Genomic DNA, 23,169 nt, shown 5'->3' with positions numbered 1-23,169 from the left:
TAGTTTTTCATGTGATCACTAATGGAGGTTCCCTTCTTTATTTGGAAGCGATAAAGCCTCCTCTTAAATTACAAGCAATTTTCCACACTCTTCGTCAAATACTTGCTCTCTAGGATCTCTTGAATCTTCTTAGCCAGAGTCTCATTGATCAAATCATATTTGAAATCTTATGTTAAACAAGACCTAATCACACCACACGCCGTTCGATTCATCTTCTTCCAAACATTCTCCTCAATGTCGTCTAGTTTTCCGTCTAATTCCAAAGTGTCTTCTAAATTTTATATGTTGAGTGTATCCTAGATTTCATATATCCAAAGACCAAAATTGTTAGTGCCATTAAACTTCTTCACGTCAATTTTTATAGAGTGAATACTCAAACTTTGGACGGTCTTCACGCCAGAAGTACCCTACAAAACTCCTTCTTTCTCGGCCATCTTTCTTAAAGTACCAACAAACTAATGCAGAACAATTGAAGAATAGATCTAAACTGAAAAGAGAGTTTTTTTTTACCTCCAACTAAAATCCTAACAAGAGCCTCCGAAAGATCTCACCCCCACACGACGGAATACAAGATTCACAATGGTAAAAATCTCACCTTTGCCACCAACTGATATCCTAGACGAGCTTCTAAAGCTATCTACTCCTCCACCTAATCCCAAGCGTAACCTGAAGCTCTGATACCATTTGTTGTGCGCGATGGCCAAACCGATGGGGGTGCCTAGAACAAATACCAATGCCGAGAGAGAAAGCAAACAATCCAAAATAACGGCACAAACAAATGAATTTTATATGTTTCGGCAAGTTGTCTACGTTCACGGGGTAAGAAGGGGACGAGTTTTCACTAATAGAAAAGGAGAGTACAAATTGAGATTATAAAATCACTCAAACTTACCAATTAATCTTACAAACAAAACTCTTAATCTCTCAAAAAAACCCTAACCAATAGCTCCAGAAAAGGCTATTTTCTGTGCTCCAAATATCCTCAATATTGCTCTCCAGAAACCCTAAAATATGTTTTAATATATATATATATATATNGGCGGTCGACCGACCAGAGTGTAGAAACACACTCTGTAGTCGTGCACGTTTGCGGTCAACCGTGCCAAATCTCGCGGTCGACCGAAAAGCACCCAAATGCATGTCCGCTCTATTTTTCCTAATCTTCTTCAATGCTTTCGCCAATTCTACACTTGGTTCCCCCGTGGTTCCTCTGACGATCAAGTCAGTTGGTGAACTTGAGTGAGAAAATGAAGAACTGCGTAAGTCCTTTTATATAGTACAATGAAAATGGAGGATAATCACTTAGAAGATCAAAAGATCAAAAGTCCTTTTTATGTTAGAATAGTACCTCTATTTATACTGGCGGTATAAGGGTAGAACTGTCATTTCGGCTGAGCACAAAATGGCGGTAAGTAGGTATGTGCTGGCGGCTGCATTAGCACCTACTTCACACGTGTTGCTCGGTGAGTGGAGGACGGATCACCTCAGCATTAAATGAGAAGTGATCGGACGCATGACGGTGCCGACATAGTCCGATGAGTCATGAAGGCTATCAGGGCTAGAGGCATGATAGCGCCTACCAAGCATTAAATGCGATGCTGACACGTTGTCAGTGGGAGAGCTTCAAGGTTGAAGTCATCCTGTGGCTTGGCTGAGAAGTACGCCTCTCGAGTCGACCTCGCAAAGTGCAAGTAATTGGTCGAGTGGGCTCGTAGCGAGTCGTCTTCGACAAGAGGACTGACAAGTACGCCCTTCGGGTCGTCCTAAGGGGATGTCGACTCGGCGGGTCGACTAAGTCGAGATCCTTGGTGGACTTGGCCGCAATCAGCATGTAGAAGGACACATGTCCGTTGCTGGCAAAATGCTATTATTTGACGACCAGAAACACCATAACAATAGCCATTTTCTTTTCTTTCCCTTGATGAAGCTCATGCATAATATATTAAATATATTGCATAGCACTCCTCTAAATGAAAGTAAATTTTTTTAATATTCACTTCCTAAAATAATGCTACTATATTAGCCACACTTCAAGAGTTGAATAACTATTAATTGATGAAACATCACCCTCTCATTTTGTTACCTTTTAGTTGAGGATGTTACGGCTATGAGCCAAGTACACTGATAGTAGGATACGTGTTCACCACGTAAGCATATTATATATATTTAATGTAATATAATAAAATTAAGGGTCTCTTAATTGAATTTTGTTTTTTTCTCATTTGCATGCATAATTCTTTTTGCACACCGAAGAGTACAACTGAAGAGGAGCGACAGTTGAATTGAGGAGACCCAAGTCAGGCGGCAGCATAACCGCGAAAGGCCTAATCTGATCACACTTTCGATTGGAAATAAATGAGTCTTAAATCTTAAGCAAATCCTAACAATTACTTTATATCTTATTTGTCCTGTTCTGTATAAATTTTTTGACGGCTCAGATCTAATCTATCTAATTTGTTGTAAATTTAGAAACACGGAAGAAGCTGGCGAAACAATCAGTCGTGATTTTTATTTTTGTATCGACCACTAATTAAGTTACTTCTATTTTTAGTGTTTGTATTGCTTAACGTGTACTTTAATAAACCGAGCTCTATTACATCCAAAATAAACAAAGTTATCAATGAACTTATGGGGGGTAATAGTACTCATATATCTATTACGAATCAAACATCATCTATTTTGAAAAACAGAAAATCCCACAACATAACTGTAGGGATTTTTTAGATCTCGTAAAAACCCTGAAAAGCCACCAAACGCAACAAATAAAATCACGCAAGATTTAACGTGGAGAACCCTCAATAGGAAAAAACCACGGGATTAAAATCAATCCACTATCAACTTCAAATTACAATCTTTTGCACGGACAAAGACTGTCAAACCCTCTCTCTCTTTCTCTCTACACTTCTTCTTCTTAGTTTTTTCTCTAACAATAGAAAGACATATATATAGGGAAACCAAAACCCTACCTCTAGTCTAACTTCCTAATTAGAATAAGATTCAAACTCCTAATCATGATGGAACCCAAACTCCTAATCATGATAGATCTCTAACCCTATCTAATTCTCATGAAGTTCTACAAAGAATTAAACACAATATACTAACTTGGAGTTTGAGTTGATACCCAACATATCCTCCATTGACGAAAATCTCCAAGTGTCTCAACGGCTTCAGAAAAGCTCTCTTTCTTCTTCTTCTTCTTCATCTCTCCCTTGTGGACAAGAGTCTGAGAAGAGTAATCTACACTATTAATGAATTGCCCATCTAAATAGAAAATATGGTTGCTATTCTTCCTCCATTGTAAAATCAAATCACCATCTCTATACATTTTGCACCACTCTCCTTCACCCACATACTTGTACCCACATGATGCCATCTCACCCAATAAAATTAAATTAGCATCACATGACGGTACATATCTCACATGATGAAGAATTCCGACCTTCCCAGTGTGAAGCTTGAGGCGAACACTTCCAACAAAGAATTCCGACCTTCCCAGTGTGAAGCTTGAGGCGAACACTTCCAACACCTTCAACCTTCATCTTCTCGTTGTTTCCAACTGTGAAGCTTGAGGCGAACACTTCCAACACCTTCAACCTTCATCTTCTCGTTGTTTCCAACAATCATGTTATCAAATTCTTCATTTATATTCAATGTGTTAAAATAATTTTTGTTGTTGCAAACGTGCATAGAGGCTGTAGAATCTAACACCAAGTGTTACTCGCATCAGTACATGTACTCTGCATCAATAAAACCATATCTTTATCACACACAACCACCGAGGAGTCCGCCTTCTTCCTATTTTCTTGAAGCTTCATGTGTCTAATACTCTTCAAATTATCACACATCTGGGAACATCTGAACTGAATGTGACCCTTCTCTCCGCAAAAATAACACTCTTTTTCGCTGTCGTCTCGGGCCCGAGATTTTGACCTTCCTCAATAACTGTCACATCTCCCCGTACTCCTCCCTCGATTAGAACCTTTAAAAGCTAGCGCACTCTCCCCACCATTAGATGCGCTCTCCTTTCCCATCATTCTTTCATTCTCACGTAGGAGTGTTGTCACATCGTCGAACTTTAAAGTCTGCTTCCCTACAATTATCGTCTGAACTAACGACTTGTATGACTTCGGCAAGGAAGACAATAGGAGTAGCGCATGCTCTTCTTCTTTAATCTCCTCATCTATATTCATAAGTTGACAAACTAGCTGATTAAAGACATTAATGTGGTCTTGAATTATAGTATATTCTTCCATCTTTAATGAATAAAGCTCCATCCTCAAACACAATCGGTTGGTCATCGACTTTGGCGCATGAATCCCCTCGAGCCTTTCCCAAAGCCCTCTTGTTGTGGTCTCTTGCATAACATTGTACTTGATCTCGGGGGCGAGTACCAAACGAATTGGGCTAACCACCCTCTTTTGCATAGAACTTCATTCAACATTCTTCAATCCTTTAGGTTTCTTATCCTCTAAAGCTTGATCAACACCCTGCTGCACAAGAATATCTTGAACCGTGCACTGCCATACTACAAAATTTGTCTTGCCATTGAATAGCGGAATATCAAACTTCGGACCCAAAGAAGTTATCATCCTCTAATCACAATCGAAATTCAAATCAGTCATTGTAGAGATTGAATTTGATAAAACTGACGGTAAAAACGAATTCAGCACGTCGAAAAAACCTAGGAACGACTCATGGATCACAAAAATACGCCTCCAAATCCTCGATCAAAAGACAAATCAACCTCAACAGTTGGATCTCCGTTAACAGTGCCCGCTACAGTATTCCCGCTACAATGTCATTGATACAGTGACCTTTTTGTTTTCCCAATGTCGATCACCGCGCTTCGACCGCTGACGCCTTCACGAATCGCACACCGATCAAACCTCTACGAACCGTCGAACCCGCTCTGATACCACTTGTATGGATTTTTTAGATCTCGTAAAAACCCCGAAAAGCCATCAAACGTAACAAATAAAATCACGTAAGATTTAACATGGAAAACCCTCAACAGGGAAAAACCACATGATCAAAATCAATCCACTATCACCTCCAAATTATAATTTTTTGCACGGACAAAAACTGTCAAACCCTCTCACACTCCTTCTCTCTACACTTCTTCTTCTTAGTTTTTCCTCTAACAATAGAAGAACATATATATAGGGAAACCAAAACCCTATCTCTAGCCTAACTTCCTAATTAGAATAAGATTCAAACTCCTAATCATGATAGATCTATGACCCTATCCAATTCTCATGAAGTTCTATAAAGAATTAAAAATATTATACTAACTTGGAGTTTGAGTTGATACCCAACATATCATCCCTCGACCAAAACCCTATCTCTAGCCTAACTTCCTAATTAGAATAAGATTCAAACTCCTAATCATGATAGATCTATGACCCTATCCAATTCTCATGAAGTTCTATAAAGAATTAAAAATATTATACTAACTTGGAGTTTGAGTTGATACCCAACAATAACATGGGTATAACACTAGTTGGTTATATACATGACCAATTAGATGCACCATAGAATACGACCACACATCAAATGACTAGATCCAAGTGAATAGTATTAACTTACACAAAACAAAGAAGAAAAGAGCTTCCTATTAAAAAAAAGAAAGAAAAAAAAAACCTTGCATGAAAAGTAAATCTTGCATCATATCTTTCCAAATGAAAAATAAATCACTCATCGATGCATCCACGAGGTAGGTTTTCACCCTGACTCCGTTGCCACGTACTGCCTACTCTATGTCTGTTTGCACAATTGACCTCACAAGTTCTAATAACCATAATCATCAAATTGAACAATCATGTCTAAAACTTTCCAAACCAAGTCTCTTTTGTGACCATCATGAATACACATGTAGTTTCTTTCCTATTCAATTCCATATACGTCAACATATTTTGCTACATGCGTAATCATTTAGATGCACCGTATTGATCGTCACCGACCTACTAAACAATAGATCCAAATGCCTAAATAACTTATCAAAATCAAAGAAGGGAAAAACAAATCTTCTCCAAAAAAAAAAATTATTTGCATGAAAAAACTATCTTGTAGCAAATCTTTCAGTGAAAGAGTAACACTCTCATCGATGCACCCACGAGGCAAGTACCTCTCAGTTTGACTCCATCGCCCACGTACAGTCTACCTCCCGTCCATTTGCATAACTGATGTCACGCATCCCGATAACCATTACCATCAAATTGAACGGCTAGATCTAAACAATCCCAACCCAACTTCTCTCAATAATAAGGAGCCCAAGCCCCTTACCCTAGTAGCCAAACCCAAACCCCTAAGCCCCATGGCCCCCATCAAACCAGCTTAAAAATGGGTTTTTTTTTACCCCGCGGTAAAAGCCCTCAAAAGATAACCCCATCTTTAAGTTTAACCCCTACACTTTCCTAATTAATTCCATCATCATTATTATTTATTTTTTTTACCGCGCCATTTCACCATGGATCGTTCCCTCCACCACCATCAAACTCACCGGCGGAGACTTCTATATAACTCTTCACTTTCTCTCTCCTCCCAAAAATGAACTCCCTCTTGCTTCCATAAGCGGAAACCTCATCAATTCCTCTCAAATCTGCCCCCAATCCCTCACTTGACTCCTTCCCGCTTCAGCTGAGGCCGAGAATCTAGGGTTTCAGCGATCGGCTCGAGCTCTGGGATGGTTCTCACGAGGTTTCAATGGCGGTACGGAGGTCGCCAGGTCTTCCTCTGCGGTTCTTTCTCGAGGTTTGAGGCTGGAAATTTCTTTTCTTGGTGAAATTTGAGGCCAAGTTGGGTTTTTGATCGGATTTTTGTTTTGGGGTTTTAGCTGGCTGGAGCATTATCCGATGGCCGTTGTGGAGGGCTCGCCGTCGGTTTTCCAGACGATTTGTGATCTCCAGCTAGGGTTTCATCAGGTGGATGCTTGAAACTACGATTTTTCTTAAAATTGATGCTTGCTTGATTCGGTAGTGTTGTAATGTTATAGTTGAAATCGCTAGGATTGGCTTAGTACTTGGAGTAGTTATGGAATCAAAGACTGGTGGAGGGTCCTAAAACTTCAAACTTTAGACCAAATGTCTAATTTTTATCACTTGCATGTAAGCAAGCTCGGAGTAGAGAACGTCCATCTAAAGAGCGGCAGAAGGCATGGATTGGTTTTAAATGGGTTTCCTTTATACAATCTTCTTAAGGCAATGTATGTTGGAATTTAGGTTTGTTCGATTTTTTCCGGGGGGTGATTTTCTGTTGAGTTCCTGCCTTAATTTGAGAAGATGGCAGGTTAAATAAGTAAAGAAATAACCGTTTAGCAAACTTTTGTTAAGTGTAATTTAAAGGTTTAAAATTCAAGATTAAAGATCTCATGTTATGCAGTTGCATGTGAGCTGAGAGGTAAGAGCGCCAGTTGTAGGGGAAGTGTAAGCCTTTAAGGTATACTATTAGGGGGTCAAATCCGAGTTATTTCGTCATCCATTTTATGTTGAAAATTTTGTTTTATTTTGTAATTTATTATTGTTTCCTTCTTTGCTCCTATCCTAGTTTTGCATATATTTGGGTTAAACCGAAGTTATTCCAGTTGATGTTTGTTTGGTTCAGTGCTTTGATAGTGTGTTATGAGGATATAAGAGTTTTAATCTGAATTTAATTTATGTCTTTATGTCACCTCAGATTGCATTTGGAATCACTAGAAGAGGCTTATTACTTGGGGCTTGGGGTAGTTATAGTCAATGACTGGTGGAGGTCGTAGAAGTTCAAAAGTTGGACCAAAAATATAATATTTATCACTTGAGTGTAAGCTCAGAGTTAAGAGTGTTCATTTAAAGAGCACCAGGCATGACTTGGTTTTAGAAAGATGTCCTCAGCAATCTTCTTCTGCCAGTGAATGTCGGAATTTCGTTAGGCTCATACAAGTTTCTTTGGTGATTTTCATTGGTTTCCTGCCTTAATTTGAGAATACGACAGTTTAAATAAGTAAAGAAGTAACCACTTATTTAAACTGCCACATTCTCTGAATGGTTACTTCTTTACTTAAAGGAGCAACCATTCAGATTTTTTTTGAGAATATGGCATTTTAAATAAATAAAGAAGTATCTGGGGGGTTAAAAACGTCAGCTATATAGTTGCATGCTACGTTGCGTGGGTACTTCTATCATGAAGCTGTATTCGTACTCTACACATCACGTATCCGTACCTGACACTGACGCCAACACTTCTCAGACACTCTTGGATATATGCATGCATTTTTTTCAGAAGTGTAATCGGTTATACAATGCATGTTCTAATTTAAAACACTCATCATACACTTCTTGGACGTATATCCTACATCTCACATCCTCTTTTTGAAACTTGTTGGACAAGCGCTGAGTATTCAGTTCAAAATTACAATTCAAGGGGTCCTTTGTAGATCTAACCCAAAGCTATGATTTCAGCCTTTGTGTTTCAATCATGTCCTATACTCCACTGTTTATAAATTTACCATGTTTCATGTCCATACCCGTATATATGCAACTTAGGTTGCATATGATGTGAGAGGTAAGACTGTTCATTTTGGGAGTAGTTTAAGTATAATCAAGTTACTCGAATTTCTTGGCATCTTTTTGGGTAATGCAAGGATATTTTATGTTGAAAGCTTGAGTTATTTTGTATTTTCGTATTGTTTTCCTCTTTGTTCTTGTCCTAGTTTTGAATAAAATTCAGTTGGAATCAATTATCTATAAACAGTAGAAATATGTTATCAATATTTTTTTGGGGGTGGTGGTGGTGGTGGTTGTGTGTGTGGGGTGGGGGCGGTGAAAGGTTTTTAAGCATTACATTAAGTTCCATTTGAGTGATATGTGCATTTCAATTTGCAAATGCTTTAGAAAGGCAGCTAAAGCACACACACTGTGGTTTAAATTAATAGAATCACTCATGTTGGCTCCCATGCCCCCTCATGGTTTCTATTTATTGCAATTTAAACACTAAATTTGGGAAGTCCCTATGGAAATGATTGACATGCTACTAATGGGCATTTTCCTATCGATTAGAAGGAGAATTTGTTTTTCATGACACTTTGTATGTGAGAGAGCTGCTAATATTGTAGTGATGGCTTTTGAAATTTAGAAGATGCAGTAGACAAAAGTATGTTCAAGGCCGAATCTACATCAAGGATGTAGGGACTAACTGATTACTTTTTTAGTAGAAGCATTTTTATTTATGGTTTTTTTGAATAGTTTTCAGTGGTTAGACTTGCAGCACTCATCAAACTTTTATCAATACATTTTGGAAATCTAGTACTTTCATACTTTATTTCCCCTTGCAAATGTAAGCCCAAGGCTTGGGACCTGACACTAAAGCGCATATTAAAATTTCCTTTGATCTTATATGTTACTTGTTAGAGGGCTCAATAAATACTGTGGCAATAGTTTTTACACTAGAAAGGGTAGTCATTTGCTGTGGAATTTTATACAAAGTTATATAAGAGAAAAGGAACACAACTTTGTTTTCCCTTTGTGTTAAATATTCAAAACGAACTTATGTCACTTCTGCCGAGAAAATGAAAATTGAGACGTTTGACATTTATAATCCAAGAAATAGTTGGGAAATTTTTTTTGAGAACAAAGGTGGGAACCAATAAGGATCATCCCAGCCACTTCATTTAGGAGATGTAGTTGGGAATCATCCAACAGAGTATTATTCCTGGTGAGGTTCTAATTTGAAAATTCAGGATGCTGAGGTAGCATCTAGTTGTTTTTGGAATGAATAAAGTGGAGAGACTTGCCTTTCCAGATGTGACAGCTTAAAAGTCAGTGGATCTGATGGATGGGGGAAGTGCAAGTGGTAGGTTTTGGTACCATGGAAGGAGGTTTTGATTGATATTGTCATGCGAACAGAAATCTAGGAGTTCTTTTTTCTTTTTCAATTTTAAACTTGATATTGGATGGAGTGCCTGGGATTTGGTTGGGGTGGGGGTTGGGGTGGGTGAGGGTTGCCATGATCAATTTGGATCAAGGAAAAGGGTGTTGGAGAATGCAGGAAAAGATTTGTGGGATTTGGTTCATTGTACAAAAAAGGAAGGCTAGTTATTTATAGTATGGATAGAGAAGCTAGAACTGACTCCAATTTCACGATTGGAGATTGTAAGTTGGGAAAGTAGTCAACACTTACTAGTTGAAGTTCTTGCTTAATCTGTACGCATAAGACGTCTTATATTGGTAATTGGTGATGAGGGGAGGAAGGAGAGAGAAAGTGATGGGTTAGAATGAGACGGGGCTGGAGGCGGAGGAATTTGGTATTGCAATTGAGAAAGAGTCCTCCTTCTGTGCAAATTGTTTTTATGCCATGTAATATTCCTTGATATCCCATGTAATATTCCTTGATACTCCATGATTTATATTTTTAAGTTTAGGCTCTTTAACTTTCTTTACTGTATTTCTTTTTGATTTCCATTTATATTGCTATGATTGCATTTGAGCATGCGAAGAAAGTAATTCAAGAGCATATAATTATAATCATTATGAATGGTGATATAATCATTATGAATTGTAAAGTGACTACATTTGATTCATTGACTTGCATTATACCTTAAAGATGATGTGATTCCCTAGAACATCTGACGCAGGACAGGACACGGGAGGACACGAATGCAAATAAGACAAGCAATCACACAGATGGAGGTCCTTAAAGTGAGCTACGTGCATGCACTGAATGCAAATGCAAACTAACCAGCAAATAACTAAAGATGTAGTGCAACCCTAAAACGATAATGGTGATGAATCATGCAAGGAATCACAATAGTATCAATACTCAATATAATTATAAATTCCCTACAACTCTCAAGAGATTGCAAGATAATCAATAGGAAATTGATACACTGTTTAGAGTTCACTTGAGGTGTGTAAGGAACTAACACCCAAATCATTAAAGATCCGAATCAGGACTGAGTTGAAAGGCTCTGTTACAAACTTGGTAAACTAATCCACGAAATTGAAGAATCAACTAGACCTCAACAACTTGGATTTGAGTTTACCACACACCTATAAGCAAAGAGACAATTAATCCACAAAGCAATCAACTTAGATCTGAAATAATCTCGCAATTAAATATGTTTAGGAAGTTTAGGGCTTTGAAAATTCCGTTAGAGACAGTGTTCACGTGATCAGTAGTCAAATGCAAGGCTTGAACAATAACCGGAGCAGGTGTCGAAGAAGGTGGAAGAAGATCGCGTGAACAGTGGTCAGCACTGGATGCGAACAGTTGTGGGTTACTGTTCACATAAATAGTGACAGCGATGTTTTGAATTGAGGTAGGGTTTTATTTGAGTGGAGGGTTGGATATAAGTTGAGGGTATAACGAAAGACTGTGATTTGATTAGAACAATAAAATAGGCTTCACACCCGGGCTTCACATCCTCATAGGAATTCACATGCTAATTTAAAAACTCAGAAATATCATATCAAAATAGTCTGCCTATCACTGAGGCCTTACATTATTATTTATAACCATACCAAAATCAAATCAAATCCCTAAATCACGTTCAAATCTTAGCAAAAATAGAAACTAATATGATACCCTATCAATTAAAATATCTGAGATCATGACAAATATATGGAGAATCAATCCATATATCCTCCAAAGTCAATCAATATCCTCCAGAATCAATCACACGTTTCTTTCTCCTGGAATATACTCTATGGATTCCCATCAACATCTCTTTCGTTTGATCTTTGTTTTATCACAGGCTCTTTTCCCGGTCTAGGGTATCTTTATTGATGATTCCTTGGTTGCACATGCTTAAAGGGCAAACAAAAAGAAATTAATCTTCCTACCTGTCAATGGGCGTTATACGACTTTATGGCAGGATCTTGCCTGTGGTTCCTTTGACCTTGAATTTGATGTCAATTCATAGGGGTTTAGTATCTCATGAAATTTTCCTTTTTTTGAGTTCATGTTGTGTTCCATGGTGAATACCATTCTGATAGGAAAAGATTGTAGTGCGTGATGGCTAATTGATGTTTGACATCCAACTCATACCATGAGAAGGTGGATTGCACCTCCTTCTATATCGGTGCTCAGATTTCATGTTGGCTTCAGCCTATAATGTTTTCTGTGGCTGCTGTGGAAAGAGAAAGATAGAGGAAGAGAAAGTACTTACAATTCCTTAACCATAGACTTCTTGCAAGAAACATATGTACGTGCACTTCTGTTTGTGTGTGTGCACACAATCATACATGCACGTCACAATCATACATGCACGTGCAGGTTCATGTTACTATGTGCGCATCTGTGCCTGCTTCTCTCTCTCTCTCTCTCTCTCATATACCCACATACCTCCAGCCCCACTTTTTTATAATTGTGGTGAGGGTTTTCAGGACATTGTTAGGTAAACCATTTACATTTCAATGGTTGGGTTGGTTCGAGCTTTGGGTTGCGCAATCAAGAATGTTTCATGTTCTTGGCCTTGGATACAAGTGCATGCTCAAAGTGTGAATATGTGAATTTTGCTGCTGCAAGTGGAATCTTCCATGTCAAAGGGTGTGGAAACTTAAGATTAGATGCTCCAAAAGTAACACAAACATGCAAACACCCTCTTCCATGAGAAAAAAGGTCTATTGTTTTTAGTATAAATTGAAGTGGAAGAAACAAAAGCTGGACATTAAATTGAAACCCAGAGTTACAATTTATACTGGATGCAAGTCTTGAACTCTGGGGTTGTTCTTGCTACTGCTTTTTAAATCAGATTTAGTAGCACATAAAAAAATCATAATCTATTTTGGTTTCCATGAGTCACTGCAATACTGCTAGAATGTTCTTTTTGATGACTATTTTTTCTTGGTTGTAGCTTAAGTAGGTTCAACATGATTTGGCTATCAATAGTTTGATCTTTCAACATTTAGAACATGGATATAATATTTTATACTGTTGTAAGTACTAGGATCAATCACATGATTTTTGTGAATTGCCGCATTTCATACTTCTTTACGTTCAAGTAATTCAGAAAAAATGTAGAATATGGACTTTTCTATATTTATAACTTAGATTGTTTGCAGGTTGCTTTATGTATCACAGCTATTTTCAATAATGTTCTTTTCTTTTTGATGTATTTCAGTATAGATTCTTGGTTGACGGTGTTTGGCGCTGTGATGAACAACAATATATTATTCCTGCGGATCATGGAATGGTAAACAATGTAATTTTTGTAGAGGAGCCAAACATTTTGAGTCCAGTCCCTCACTACGATCCCTATGTATCTGGAACAATGCATGTAAATGATGGCCTTCCTTTACATTTGGTAAATCCTTGTCCTAACATTTGTCCTCATCTCTCCTCCTTTTCTGCATGGCTGGTGATATACTTGAATGAGTTTTGATTGTTTGTTGTGATATAATTCTTTGGCAACAATCAGGCACCACAGAACTACATGCCACCAGGGTCGTTGATTCCAATCCCAGATGCAGAGATACAAACTTCTCGTAGAGGGATTTCCAATATCCTCTCAAATCAAACTATATATGATATCCTTCCAGTCTCGAGCAAGGTGAACATATTGTCTTTACGATAATTGAACTGTGGCCAGAACAACTATTTCAATAACTGCACACAGTACAAACTCAAATTGCTATTCAGGATAGGGATGTAAAATTAAACATTAACAAAATGGGTATTAAGTGTGAAAAACGAGGGCTTTTTTTTTAAATTCATAGGCAAACAATATTTCTCTTTTCCTTCAATTTAATTCACAAATTCACCTCCATTTTGTGATAACGTGCTCCGTTGACTCTACAGGTCTTCGTTGTAGGTGCTCAGCTTCCTGTTAAACAGGCATTCCATATCATGTATGAAGAAGTATGTTTGCTGAGTCTATTATCACCCTTCAGTTATTATTTCTGATTATTCAATGTTTTTTCTGATAAATATGAAAAAGATCACTCGATGAGGGTGAGCCTTGGCGCCACTGTAAGGTTGTTGCCTTGTGACCTGGAGGTCATGGGTTCAAATCCTGGAAATAGCCTCTTCGCATGCGGGGGTAAGGCTATGTACATTTGACCCTCCCCAGAGCCCACAATGTTGGGAGTCTCGTGCGTTGGGCTACCCTTTTATGAAAAATGAAAAAGTTCACTCGATGATTTTCTTCTCATTTTGGGCTGCATGTAGATCTAAGTCTTTATTCCATATGGTACTTAACCACTACGCACAAACATTCCTGTGGCATTCAGTACCACCTCTATGTGTTTTGCTTAATAAGAAATAAATCCCTATAAAATTGATAGAATGATAGATTTGTCAAATTTAATCATTGTGGCTGGTTAAGATTTGTAGAAACATTTTTTGGAAAGTGATTTTTTTTCCATTTCTGGTTGTTCATGTGCTTCTGAAGCTCATATGAATATGTTCGTTATCTCCTTATGTCTAGAAAGCCATAGCTGTTTCTCTCTTTAATCGGTTTATCTTATGATTTAGGTGGTAGCAACATCCATGCTCTCTGGAGCATCCATTTGTATACTCTTATTAGTAATTCTATCTTTTTCAAGAATGGTTTCTTGGATTACATTATGGTTAAGATATGAACACAATTCTCCATCATGAATTTGTCATATACATTCTTTTTTGAACTTAAATGTTATTGGAAAGTTAAAGCAGGAACATCTTTAAACTGCATAACTAATACAGAAAAAGTGGAATCTACATAGCTACCAACTTGCCCACTAGTCGTTCATTATGATGGGAACAGGTTTAAACATTAGTAACAATAGCAATGACTAGTTTCATCAGGTCTGCTAATTTGTTTTTCCTTTTTTTTTTATTGTACTTCAAGGTGATGCCCTTGTGCAAATTTTATTACGTTTGCCCATTCATACACCTTTTCTTCTATGAGAGTTCTGAGACTTACTATACTACACAAGCTAGCCATCCCTTCTCTTGCTGTAAATACTTTGGCTCACTGATCTGGCAGTACAAAGTGTAGAGGTCAATTTTGATAGTATTTGCAAAATCTGCTATAATTGTTTCTTTTAGCCTTCTGAAGTTGCTTTTATGTTTCATATTCAGCATGGACAGAGCCTTAAGTTCCTTAGCTGGTGAGCTTGATCAGTTATGGTAGTTCATGCCTACTTAATTTCTGACATTATATATTGGAGAACATGAAAACTTTTAGTATATGTATGCCTTCAGTTGTAAGGAGCCTTGAGACTTTCTTTCATGCCGCCGATTTGTCTCTCTCATGTTTATCATGTTCTTGTCTCTCAGGTTGTTATTTTTAACCAATAACTTATGTTTTATGCAATTTAGAAAGGCAGTAAAATTTTAGTAAACCTTTTTCATTGGAGCCTTTGCGAATTAGAGTGAATCTTGACAAGTAGCCATCTTTCTGTTCATGATAATTCTATTTTATCCTCATGGAAAATAGAATAGTTTGTACCATTTGGAATACAAATGGAACTTAACTAATAATAAGTTCAAAAAGATGCATGTAAGGGTAATTCTTGTTGCAGGTTCACCAGGCCGGGGATGTCATTTATCGGAACACAACATCTGTGATCATTCCAGTCAACCCCAGATAGTTCAGTAGTTTTACTTTCTTCTAGCACAAATTTTGGCATAAAAATCTTTCTTGAAGTTCACTCTTCTGCTTTATTCTTCTCAAATGACATTTATTTTACTTTTTGAAATATTTTGTTTCATTGTGGCTTCTCAATTAGAGTCTAACTCCGGAGACATCTCTTTGTGATCATGATTATCTAATCTTATCCTCATGGAAAAGATTACACTATTTTGTAGCGTTTAGAACCCAAAATAGGCAGTTCTCGAAAAACAAGTGCAAGGTAAAAGCACTTAAAGAGAACATTCGTTGTGAGAAAAAACTTGACATTTGCTCACAAAATTCTGGTGTGCTGAATAAAATGTTAAACTGACTTTTTTTTGGTAAAATGCCAAGGAGGGGCTCATGCCCAGCACATCACCATCACGCAACAAAGTCAGCATCACTCTTAAAAAAAATGCATCAGGAAGAATAACTAGTCATAATCTATCAAAAATTTCCTAATAAATTGCAAATTCTCCAATAAGCAACAGGATTTTTTGCAATGTTCTATCTGCAGTCAAATAAATTGTTGTTGCTTTTCGAGTTTGAGTCATTAAAAGCTTGAGCACCAATTGGCATGTGATTCTGACATGCATATTTCATTTTTGATTGTAGTTCTTAATTTGACTTGAATTGGTTGGAGAATTTGCTTTTATATTGACATGCCTTCCACCCACATTTTCTTCCAAATTATATATACCTTGGGTGGAGTATAATTTTATTCTACAAACCACTCTTTTGCCTTCTCAGGGTCTGGCTGTTGTTCCTATTTGGGATGATAGTAGAGCAACGATAACGGGGATGCTCACTGCTTCTGATTTCATATTAATTTTACAAGAGGTTCGACTATTTGTTTGCTTGAATTATTTTAACTCATATTCCTGTTAAAACTATGATAAAATGTTATCCCTCTCTCTCAGTCATACACTTGGAGAGTTTGTCAATAGTCAGTTATATCTCATAGTTGTATTTTCTCGGGTTTGTATTTCAAGGCAACCATAATAACTGGGTGAAATTTTATTTCATTAATTACTCTTTTGAGTGTTTTCTTTTTCTTAATAGATCATGCATTTTGCTACAATGCAAAATTTTCTTTTTTTTTATTTTTATTTTTATTGTTATGCTATTAGCTTTTTTCTCTATATGCAGCTGCAGAAGAATGAAAGAATGCTCGCTAACGAAGAACTAGAAATGCACTCAGTTTCTGCTTGGAAAGAAGGAAAACTCCAACTATACAGACAGTGCAATGGACCTATAGGCCTAAATTTAAGGCCTTTGATTCATGTAAGAAATCTTCTTCACAAGAACTATCTTTATGACTTGTCTCTTTTAAACTTGTTGGTGCACAAAAGATTGTTCCAAAAGTCTTCATTTACCCTTATCCAAAGCAATCTACACCCCGCCCCAAAAAAAAGAAAAAAGAAAAAAGAAAAAAGAAAAAAGAAAAAAGAAAAAAAAGAAAAAAAAAGAAAATAAACAAATAAGTAATAAATAAATAAATATACAAAAAATAAAGAACAAACAAAAAGGAAAAAAATACAAAAAAACCATACACAGAAAGCACCCACCCACAGACATGCCACACTGATACCCAAACCCACACCACATTCTCACAGAGCAATCCAAGCTTCACACCAGATTTTGTTTTTACCTTCACTTTTGTGAATGTGACCTCCGTTAAAAACTTCTTTGAATCGTAATAAACTAAGAATCACCTGTCGCATGAAGAAACTACCAAGGTTGCTTGTCATGGAAGAGAGTGGTGGTTATTATTTCTCGTCATTGAATGGGTATGTACATGTTATAGATACTTGAGTTGAACCTTTTTTCCTCTCTCCCATAATTAAAAGCTTCTTGTAGAAACTTGTCAAATCATTTTCCACTATCATTGAAGCTAGTCTTTTGTTCCATGGATCAATAGCTAGTTTCGGGATTGAGGAAAATCAAGCTAGTAGAAAAATAATGGAACATTAAATAATCTTGTTACACGTGAATGTTGGGGATGGAGATCCCTTTTTCACTTACTCAAGCACAGAAAGTAAAACAACTAACAAGAGAAAAAAAACCCACCAATCATGATGACTGCACATATTTGCACTATACTACCACAATCATTATACCATGCGCCATCTCCATCCAACCACGACCAACTCTAAAGACAAACCCGATGACTATATAAATCATGTACCAGAACATGTTTGGATTCTGGAAGTAACTTATATCAATCAAATATGAGACCGGAAACCTCACCTCATCTACAAAATCAGCCACCATCAACTGCTTGGCAAATGCTATCTAAATTGAGACTCCCTCACCATTGATCTTCATTTATCAAAAGCAATCCGAAGTCCACTACTGCATTTGGAGCCCTTAAAATGGGGTTAAACTCCTGGATTTCCTCAATCAGCCTCCAATCCCAGTCCAAATATATTGCAGCGGCCACGTCTTCTAGGTCACATGTTCTCAATTTTTCATAACCCTCCCATGGTTTCAGTTGGCCCCCTCTTTGTGTTTGGTGCACAACAAGGCTACAGCTGCACGACATAGTCTTCCCCATTTGAAAACCCATCAGTTGAAGTGCATCCTGTTTTTCTTTTTCTTGTGGTGGCTGGGTTATATATTCAACACTACATCCTAACACTACAATTTCTCCCTCACTGGACGATATACCACACACAATTTGATAGCCTCAGTTTATGAAGTATAAACTCTAGCACTGCTGTTGCCTCTGACCGTCCGCCACTCCTTGTACTTCCAGTGGTCACTGCTGCTGCTTCTTTAGCAGCACTCCACATCTTATCCACCATCTTTCCACACATATCTCCTCTTAGAATATACACAAAGTTAGAGTTGTGGTCATTCCTTCTTTATGATATTTACTTGATCTTCTTGCGTGACATTCCTCCTGAAAAATAGAACTTTGACCTCTTGGATAACATGGACCTTAAATATGAACTGAGACCCACTTTGATCCATAAGTCTAAGCCAATATGTCTTGGTCCCTACTTCATATTTAAAGTACATTACTTGTTGACTCAGGACTCAGTTCCTCCTCATGTGGGGCATGCCCAACGCGTCGGTATCCTTTCACATGTAAACATATTGGACTAACAAACAGCTGCAGAAACCATAGATCACATCTTTGCACTGACCCTCCAGGAACTGAAGTACATCTGCGGAAGCCATAGATCACATCTTTGCACTGACCCTTCAGGAATTGAAGTATTGAACTTCACATGTCTCTTTGCTCCAACAGAACAAACTACGACACTGCTTATGAACATTTTCCAAAGTCTATTCTCAGCATAGCCCGCCGAGTTTTAATGTGGACGGCTAATCTAGTACCCCAGAATCACAATGGAAAGAATAATAAAGTTCACAAGTCACAACTCACAAGACAAACCTGGATATAATCAATTTCTACTAGCAAGTAATCCAACCCCCTTTTTTCTTAACTAAGCAATTAACGACTCTCTTTCATAGCTTGCATTTTTACTAGAGACAGTGTAGAGAGATCCGATAACCATAAGACTAGCCACAATTATGAAAACACTCATGTCCCCACATTGGATACAACCTGACATAAATCTGAAGTGTGATATGTACAACCTTTAGAAGTTGTAACGTATACCATTAGTTTAATATTTTTTTTTTCATGATTGTTCTTGACATGCTTGCCCATACACATACACAAACATAAACATGAATAAGCAAAATTTACATTTACAAGAAAACACGTAGATAACTTTGTCTTTGGTCTGATTGAAGATATGTGTGCGAGAATGACATCACTTATCTTAATTCTTCGTATCATTGATCCCTATAGGTAGTTTCCATTCGAAGATCTCATATTATTGGTTGCCTTATATGAAGATGTCTACCTGCAACTTAGGACTTTCCTCTATTATACATTTCCTTTTCTTATTAGAGTTTTACTTTTACAATGATTCTATAAAGTGTATAAATATTGGTTATAACCTCTTATTCATATCAATGAGAACATAATATTTTCTTCCCTCTTTCTTTTATTTCAGCAATTTCTATCTTATTAATTTTCAAGGTAAAAGTCTTCCGAAATTGCCTCCTTGGTCTTTACTACACATTTTACTGTCATCCCTCTCATTTAATCATCTTAATATCTTTAAAAGCATAGGTGGAAGGGGACGCGGCAATGGCTCCAATTTGAACGCGGGATAACTAAAAGAAAAGAGGTTTGAGATAAATAGGCTTCGCACCCGACAAAAGCTTAGGCTTCACACCTAAGGGCTTGATACCCCACTAAAGAATAGGCTTCACACCTAAGGGCTTGATACGCCACTAAAGAATAGGCTTCACACCTAAGGGCCTAAATAATAGGCTTCACAGCAGAGGAGGCAATTCACCTACAAAGAACCATTAATTCATATGCTCAATAATCTTCATAACTCAAATTTTATTCATCAATGGTCTATTCCTCATGGAGGATTACATCTTATTTATTGTAGAGAAGAGCACCTATATCTAAAGGAAGCAAATCAAAATCCTATCCAATCATATCCTAACACAAGTACAAGATGCAATCAAATAGAATCCTACCTAAACTAGAAAGAGATATAAAAATTAAATCTTAAAGAAATCCTAAGTAAAATAGAAGATTATATAGAATGAAATCAAATTCTACTGAAAAAGTTAAAATCCTAATCAAATTTTCATCCGTGTCAGATCTAGACCTGTGCTGCATCAACAGGTCATACCCTTGTTATATCAAACCCCCTATTACATAAATTTATTGAAGCACAAGCACAAAAAATATCTAGTAAAAAGAGACGTGAGAAAACATGGAGACTGCCGTGACTTATAATGGTGGTTTTGCCTTGGTTTTGCTTCCACGGGTAATGGGTAATCACTAGTCAAATTGCGACGAGTATAATTGTCTAGCCTCTCAAACCATAATCACAGTCATGCTCCAGACCTCAAATAATGTCTGTTTTCTCTCGTAATGTATATCTCTATACCAACTTTGGATGCATATAGGATATATCGTATATGGGAAATTATGAGAATAAGAAGAAATGATTGTTCAATCACTTAGGTAGCTAATAATTTGTGTTATCCTTTGAATTTTCAGTCTCTTATAAACCATACATTGCTCTTTTATTTATCTTTTACATTTGTTGGGCTGGGATTTGTCTTCTTATATAATATAATGCATAAGGCAATCTTTTGTTGATTGTTGAGGTTGTATTCTTAGCAACTTCCTTTTATCTTATTTTCATAATATTGATTATTTGCTTTTCTTTGTAGTCAACATGGTTGTATTAATGATAGCATCCTCCAAGCATGCTTGTGATGTTAGTCTGACTGTCTGTCGAGTGCCTGGTTTTAGATTTTCTTTGAAGCTTTTTAGTTACTCATCTTTTGGTACTTTCCTTGTGAAGGTCTCAGATCAGGATTGTCTGAAAGATGTAGCTCTTAAGATTTTGCACAATGAGATATCAGCAGTTCCTATTTTCAGATCTTTGCTGCCAGATTCTTCATGCATGCCATTGTTGAATGTCGCGAGCCTTCCTGTAATTTTGAAATGTACATCTATGTATCACATTACCTACTTTAACATTTAGCCTATAAATTTGAATATCATTGACAGTTAATGTTGTATCTTTAATATCCAGACATTACGTGCCATTTGGGAGAGGTTGTAGGTTCAGTGCCTATACTACAGCATCCAGTTTGTAGGATTCCTGTTGGCACGTGGTTGCCAGAGACTGGCAGAGGTAGTGGACATCATTTAGCAGTGTTGCAGCAGAATGCCTCCTTGAGCTCTGCTCTTGATTTGCTACTAAAAGGTACCTCGTGCTCTGAAGAGTAGTTGTCCTTTCTATTTTATCTGTTATTTCAAGATCGTCTATCTCCCTATACACATATGTCTGCACATACACGCATAATAAAAGGAAATGGGGGTGTATAAGTTTTAAACACTAGGGAGTTGGATATACAGAGGGCAACCATAAGATTGGAGAGCTAATGCAACACTTTAATTTAATAATTAGGTTCCTATGCAAGTACAAAAAATATTAAATTATTACAGTATCAATTCATCAAAGTTCAAAGTTCGTTATTAAATTTGCTGGAACATTCTACTAGGGTCTTTATGTATCAAAAGAGGAATTCTATATGTTCCCGTGAAGGATTTCCTATCTCAGACTTGATTATTGGATTTATGTAGGTTTATTAAGTATTACATCAAAATATTTGTTTATTGTCACCTCAGTTTCTTGTTTGATCAAATTGGATTCTAGTGACTTGTACAATCCTTTCGTTATTATTTCATGCATGATTCACTATCAATCCTTGTTTTTTCCCCTTTGGCTGAGTTAAGTTGTTCTGTTCTCTGTCAAGATATTTTGGCGCACTAATAATATACATGTATGGACACTGTACTTATTCCGTTCTTCTTTTTTTCCAGGTAGAATAAGTTCCATTCCGGTAGTGGATGGCAGCGGATCTTTAATCGATGTATACTCTCGCAGGTACTTACCTATATGTCCTGTTAATGTGTAAACAAGGTTCCCCTTTAGCAGTAGTATTTTGCTGATATGTTTATTTAAAAAAAAAGAAAATTCTAACTATATTATTATATTTTTATATAAACGGGTAAAAGGGTAAAATATAAAGCCCTTACCCTTTCCATGTCCATTCATACCAATGGGTAAGAAAATTTCATACTTGTCAATAAACAGGTGTATACCCTTGCCTATAAACTATGGATTTACTCTTACCCATTGTCAGCCGTACATAATGTTTCTTACTAGTTATTCGTATCCTTTTTTCCTTAATCATACCTGGCCGGCCAGCCAAACCTGTCTTGGCTTAATTCTAAAGTCTAAATGCCTGTAAATTGTTGTTTGGAATTTTCTGCCCATGTTACCATTACGAGCAATGGGGCTTTCTATATGAATGCATTCTGAATTGTTTGCTAAAGACCTTACATCCTGTATTGTTCCTTTCTTGATTTTTTCTACGCATCCTGACCATCAATAAATATGTCTTCTTTTCATGCAGTGACATTATGGCTTTAGCAAAAGATGATATGTATGCTCGCATTCAGCTGGACCAAATAACCATGAATCAAGTAAGTGAAGACTGTTTCACTTGTACATTTTACTTGTAATTCTATCAATCTAACACAATTTGTCACTATTTCGCAGAAAATGATTTTATGTTCATACCTTTGTCCAACATATATATCGGCTTTAATGGAGGGAAAATTGCAAGAGCTTCATTTATACCTGGATTTGCAAGATAGTTCAATCTATCTAACATAATACTAAAACAATTTCACCACTATTTACAGGAAATGGTTATACCTTGATCTAGTATTGTTCTCTTTATTCAAGGAAAAATTACGTGAAATCCCTTTCATTTATACCCAGTTTTTCAAGAAACTGGTTTAATTTATTAAGTTTGACAAAGAACCCCCTGATTTTTGCATGTTAAGCATCCTTTAGTAGTTTAAAGAATTAACTAAACTTTGTGAGGCCTCTTCCTTTTATTATTTTGAGGAGAGTAGCATCATGTTTTGTGAAGAGATGCTTTGTTAGACAATATTACATTCAAGATTGGAGTTT

General features: G+C 36.9%; 1 protein-coding gene across 1 annotated transcript; it reads left to right on the top strand.

The window, feature by feature from the left end:
* LOC109823876 (sucrose nonfermenting 4-like protein) lies at positions 6,444-23,138 on the top strand. The gene is made up of 11 exons (XM_020390302.1): positions 6,444-6,750; positions 6,833-6,920; positions 13,091-13,273; positions 13,388-13,519; positions 13,768-13,827; positions 16,313-16,402; positions 16,712-16,846; positions 20,980-21,124; positions 21,214-21,387; positions 22,008-22,071; positions 22,604-23,138. The coding sequence occupies exons 1-11, from the start codon at positions 6,683-6,685 to the stop codon at positions 22,710-22,712; spliced, it is 1,248 nt and encodes a 415-aa protein (XP_020245891.1). The 5' UTR covers positions 6,444-6,682; the 3' UTR covers positions 22,713-23,138.

This window comes from Asparagus officinalis, chromosome 9 (assembly GCF_001876935.1).
Source record: "Asparagus officinalis chromosome 9, Aspof.V1, whole genome shotgun sequence".
In the NCBI taxonomy this organism is placed as follows: Eukaryota; Viridiplantae; Streptophyta; class Magnoliopsida; order Asparagales; family Asparagaceae; genus Asparagus; species Asparagus officinalis.
The sequence above is the reverse complement of the archived record's forward strand: the minus strand, read 5'-3'. Positions and strand labels throughout refer to the sequence as shown.

What these genes read in the sequence shown, in the direction of transcription:
- LOC109823876 (XM_020390302.1), top strand. Translation starts at nt 6,683, where the DNA reads ATGGTTCTCACGAGGTTTCAATGGCGGTACGGAGGTCGCCAGGTCTTC. An exon ending in TCCTTCCAGTCTCGAGCAAG is followed by an intron (nt 13,520 to 13,767) that starts GTGAACATATTG and finishes TTGACTCTACAG; the next exon opens with GTCTTCGTTGTAGGTGCTCA. An exon ending in TCCATATCATGTATGAAGAA is followed by an intron (nt 13,828 to 16,312) that starts GTATGTTTGCTG and finishes TTGCCTTCTCAG; the next exon opens with GGTCTGGCTGTTGTTCCTAT.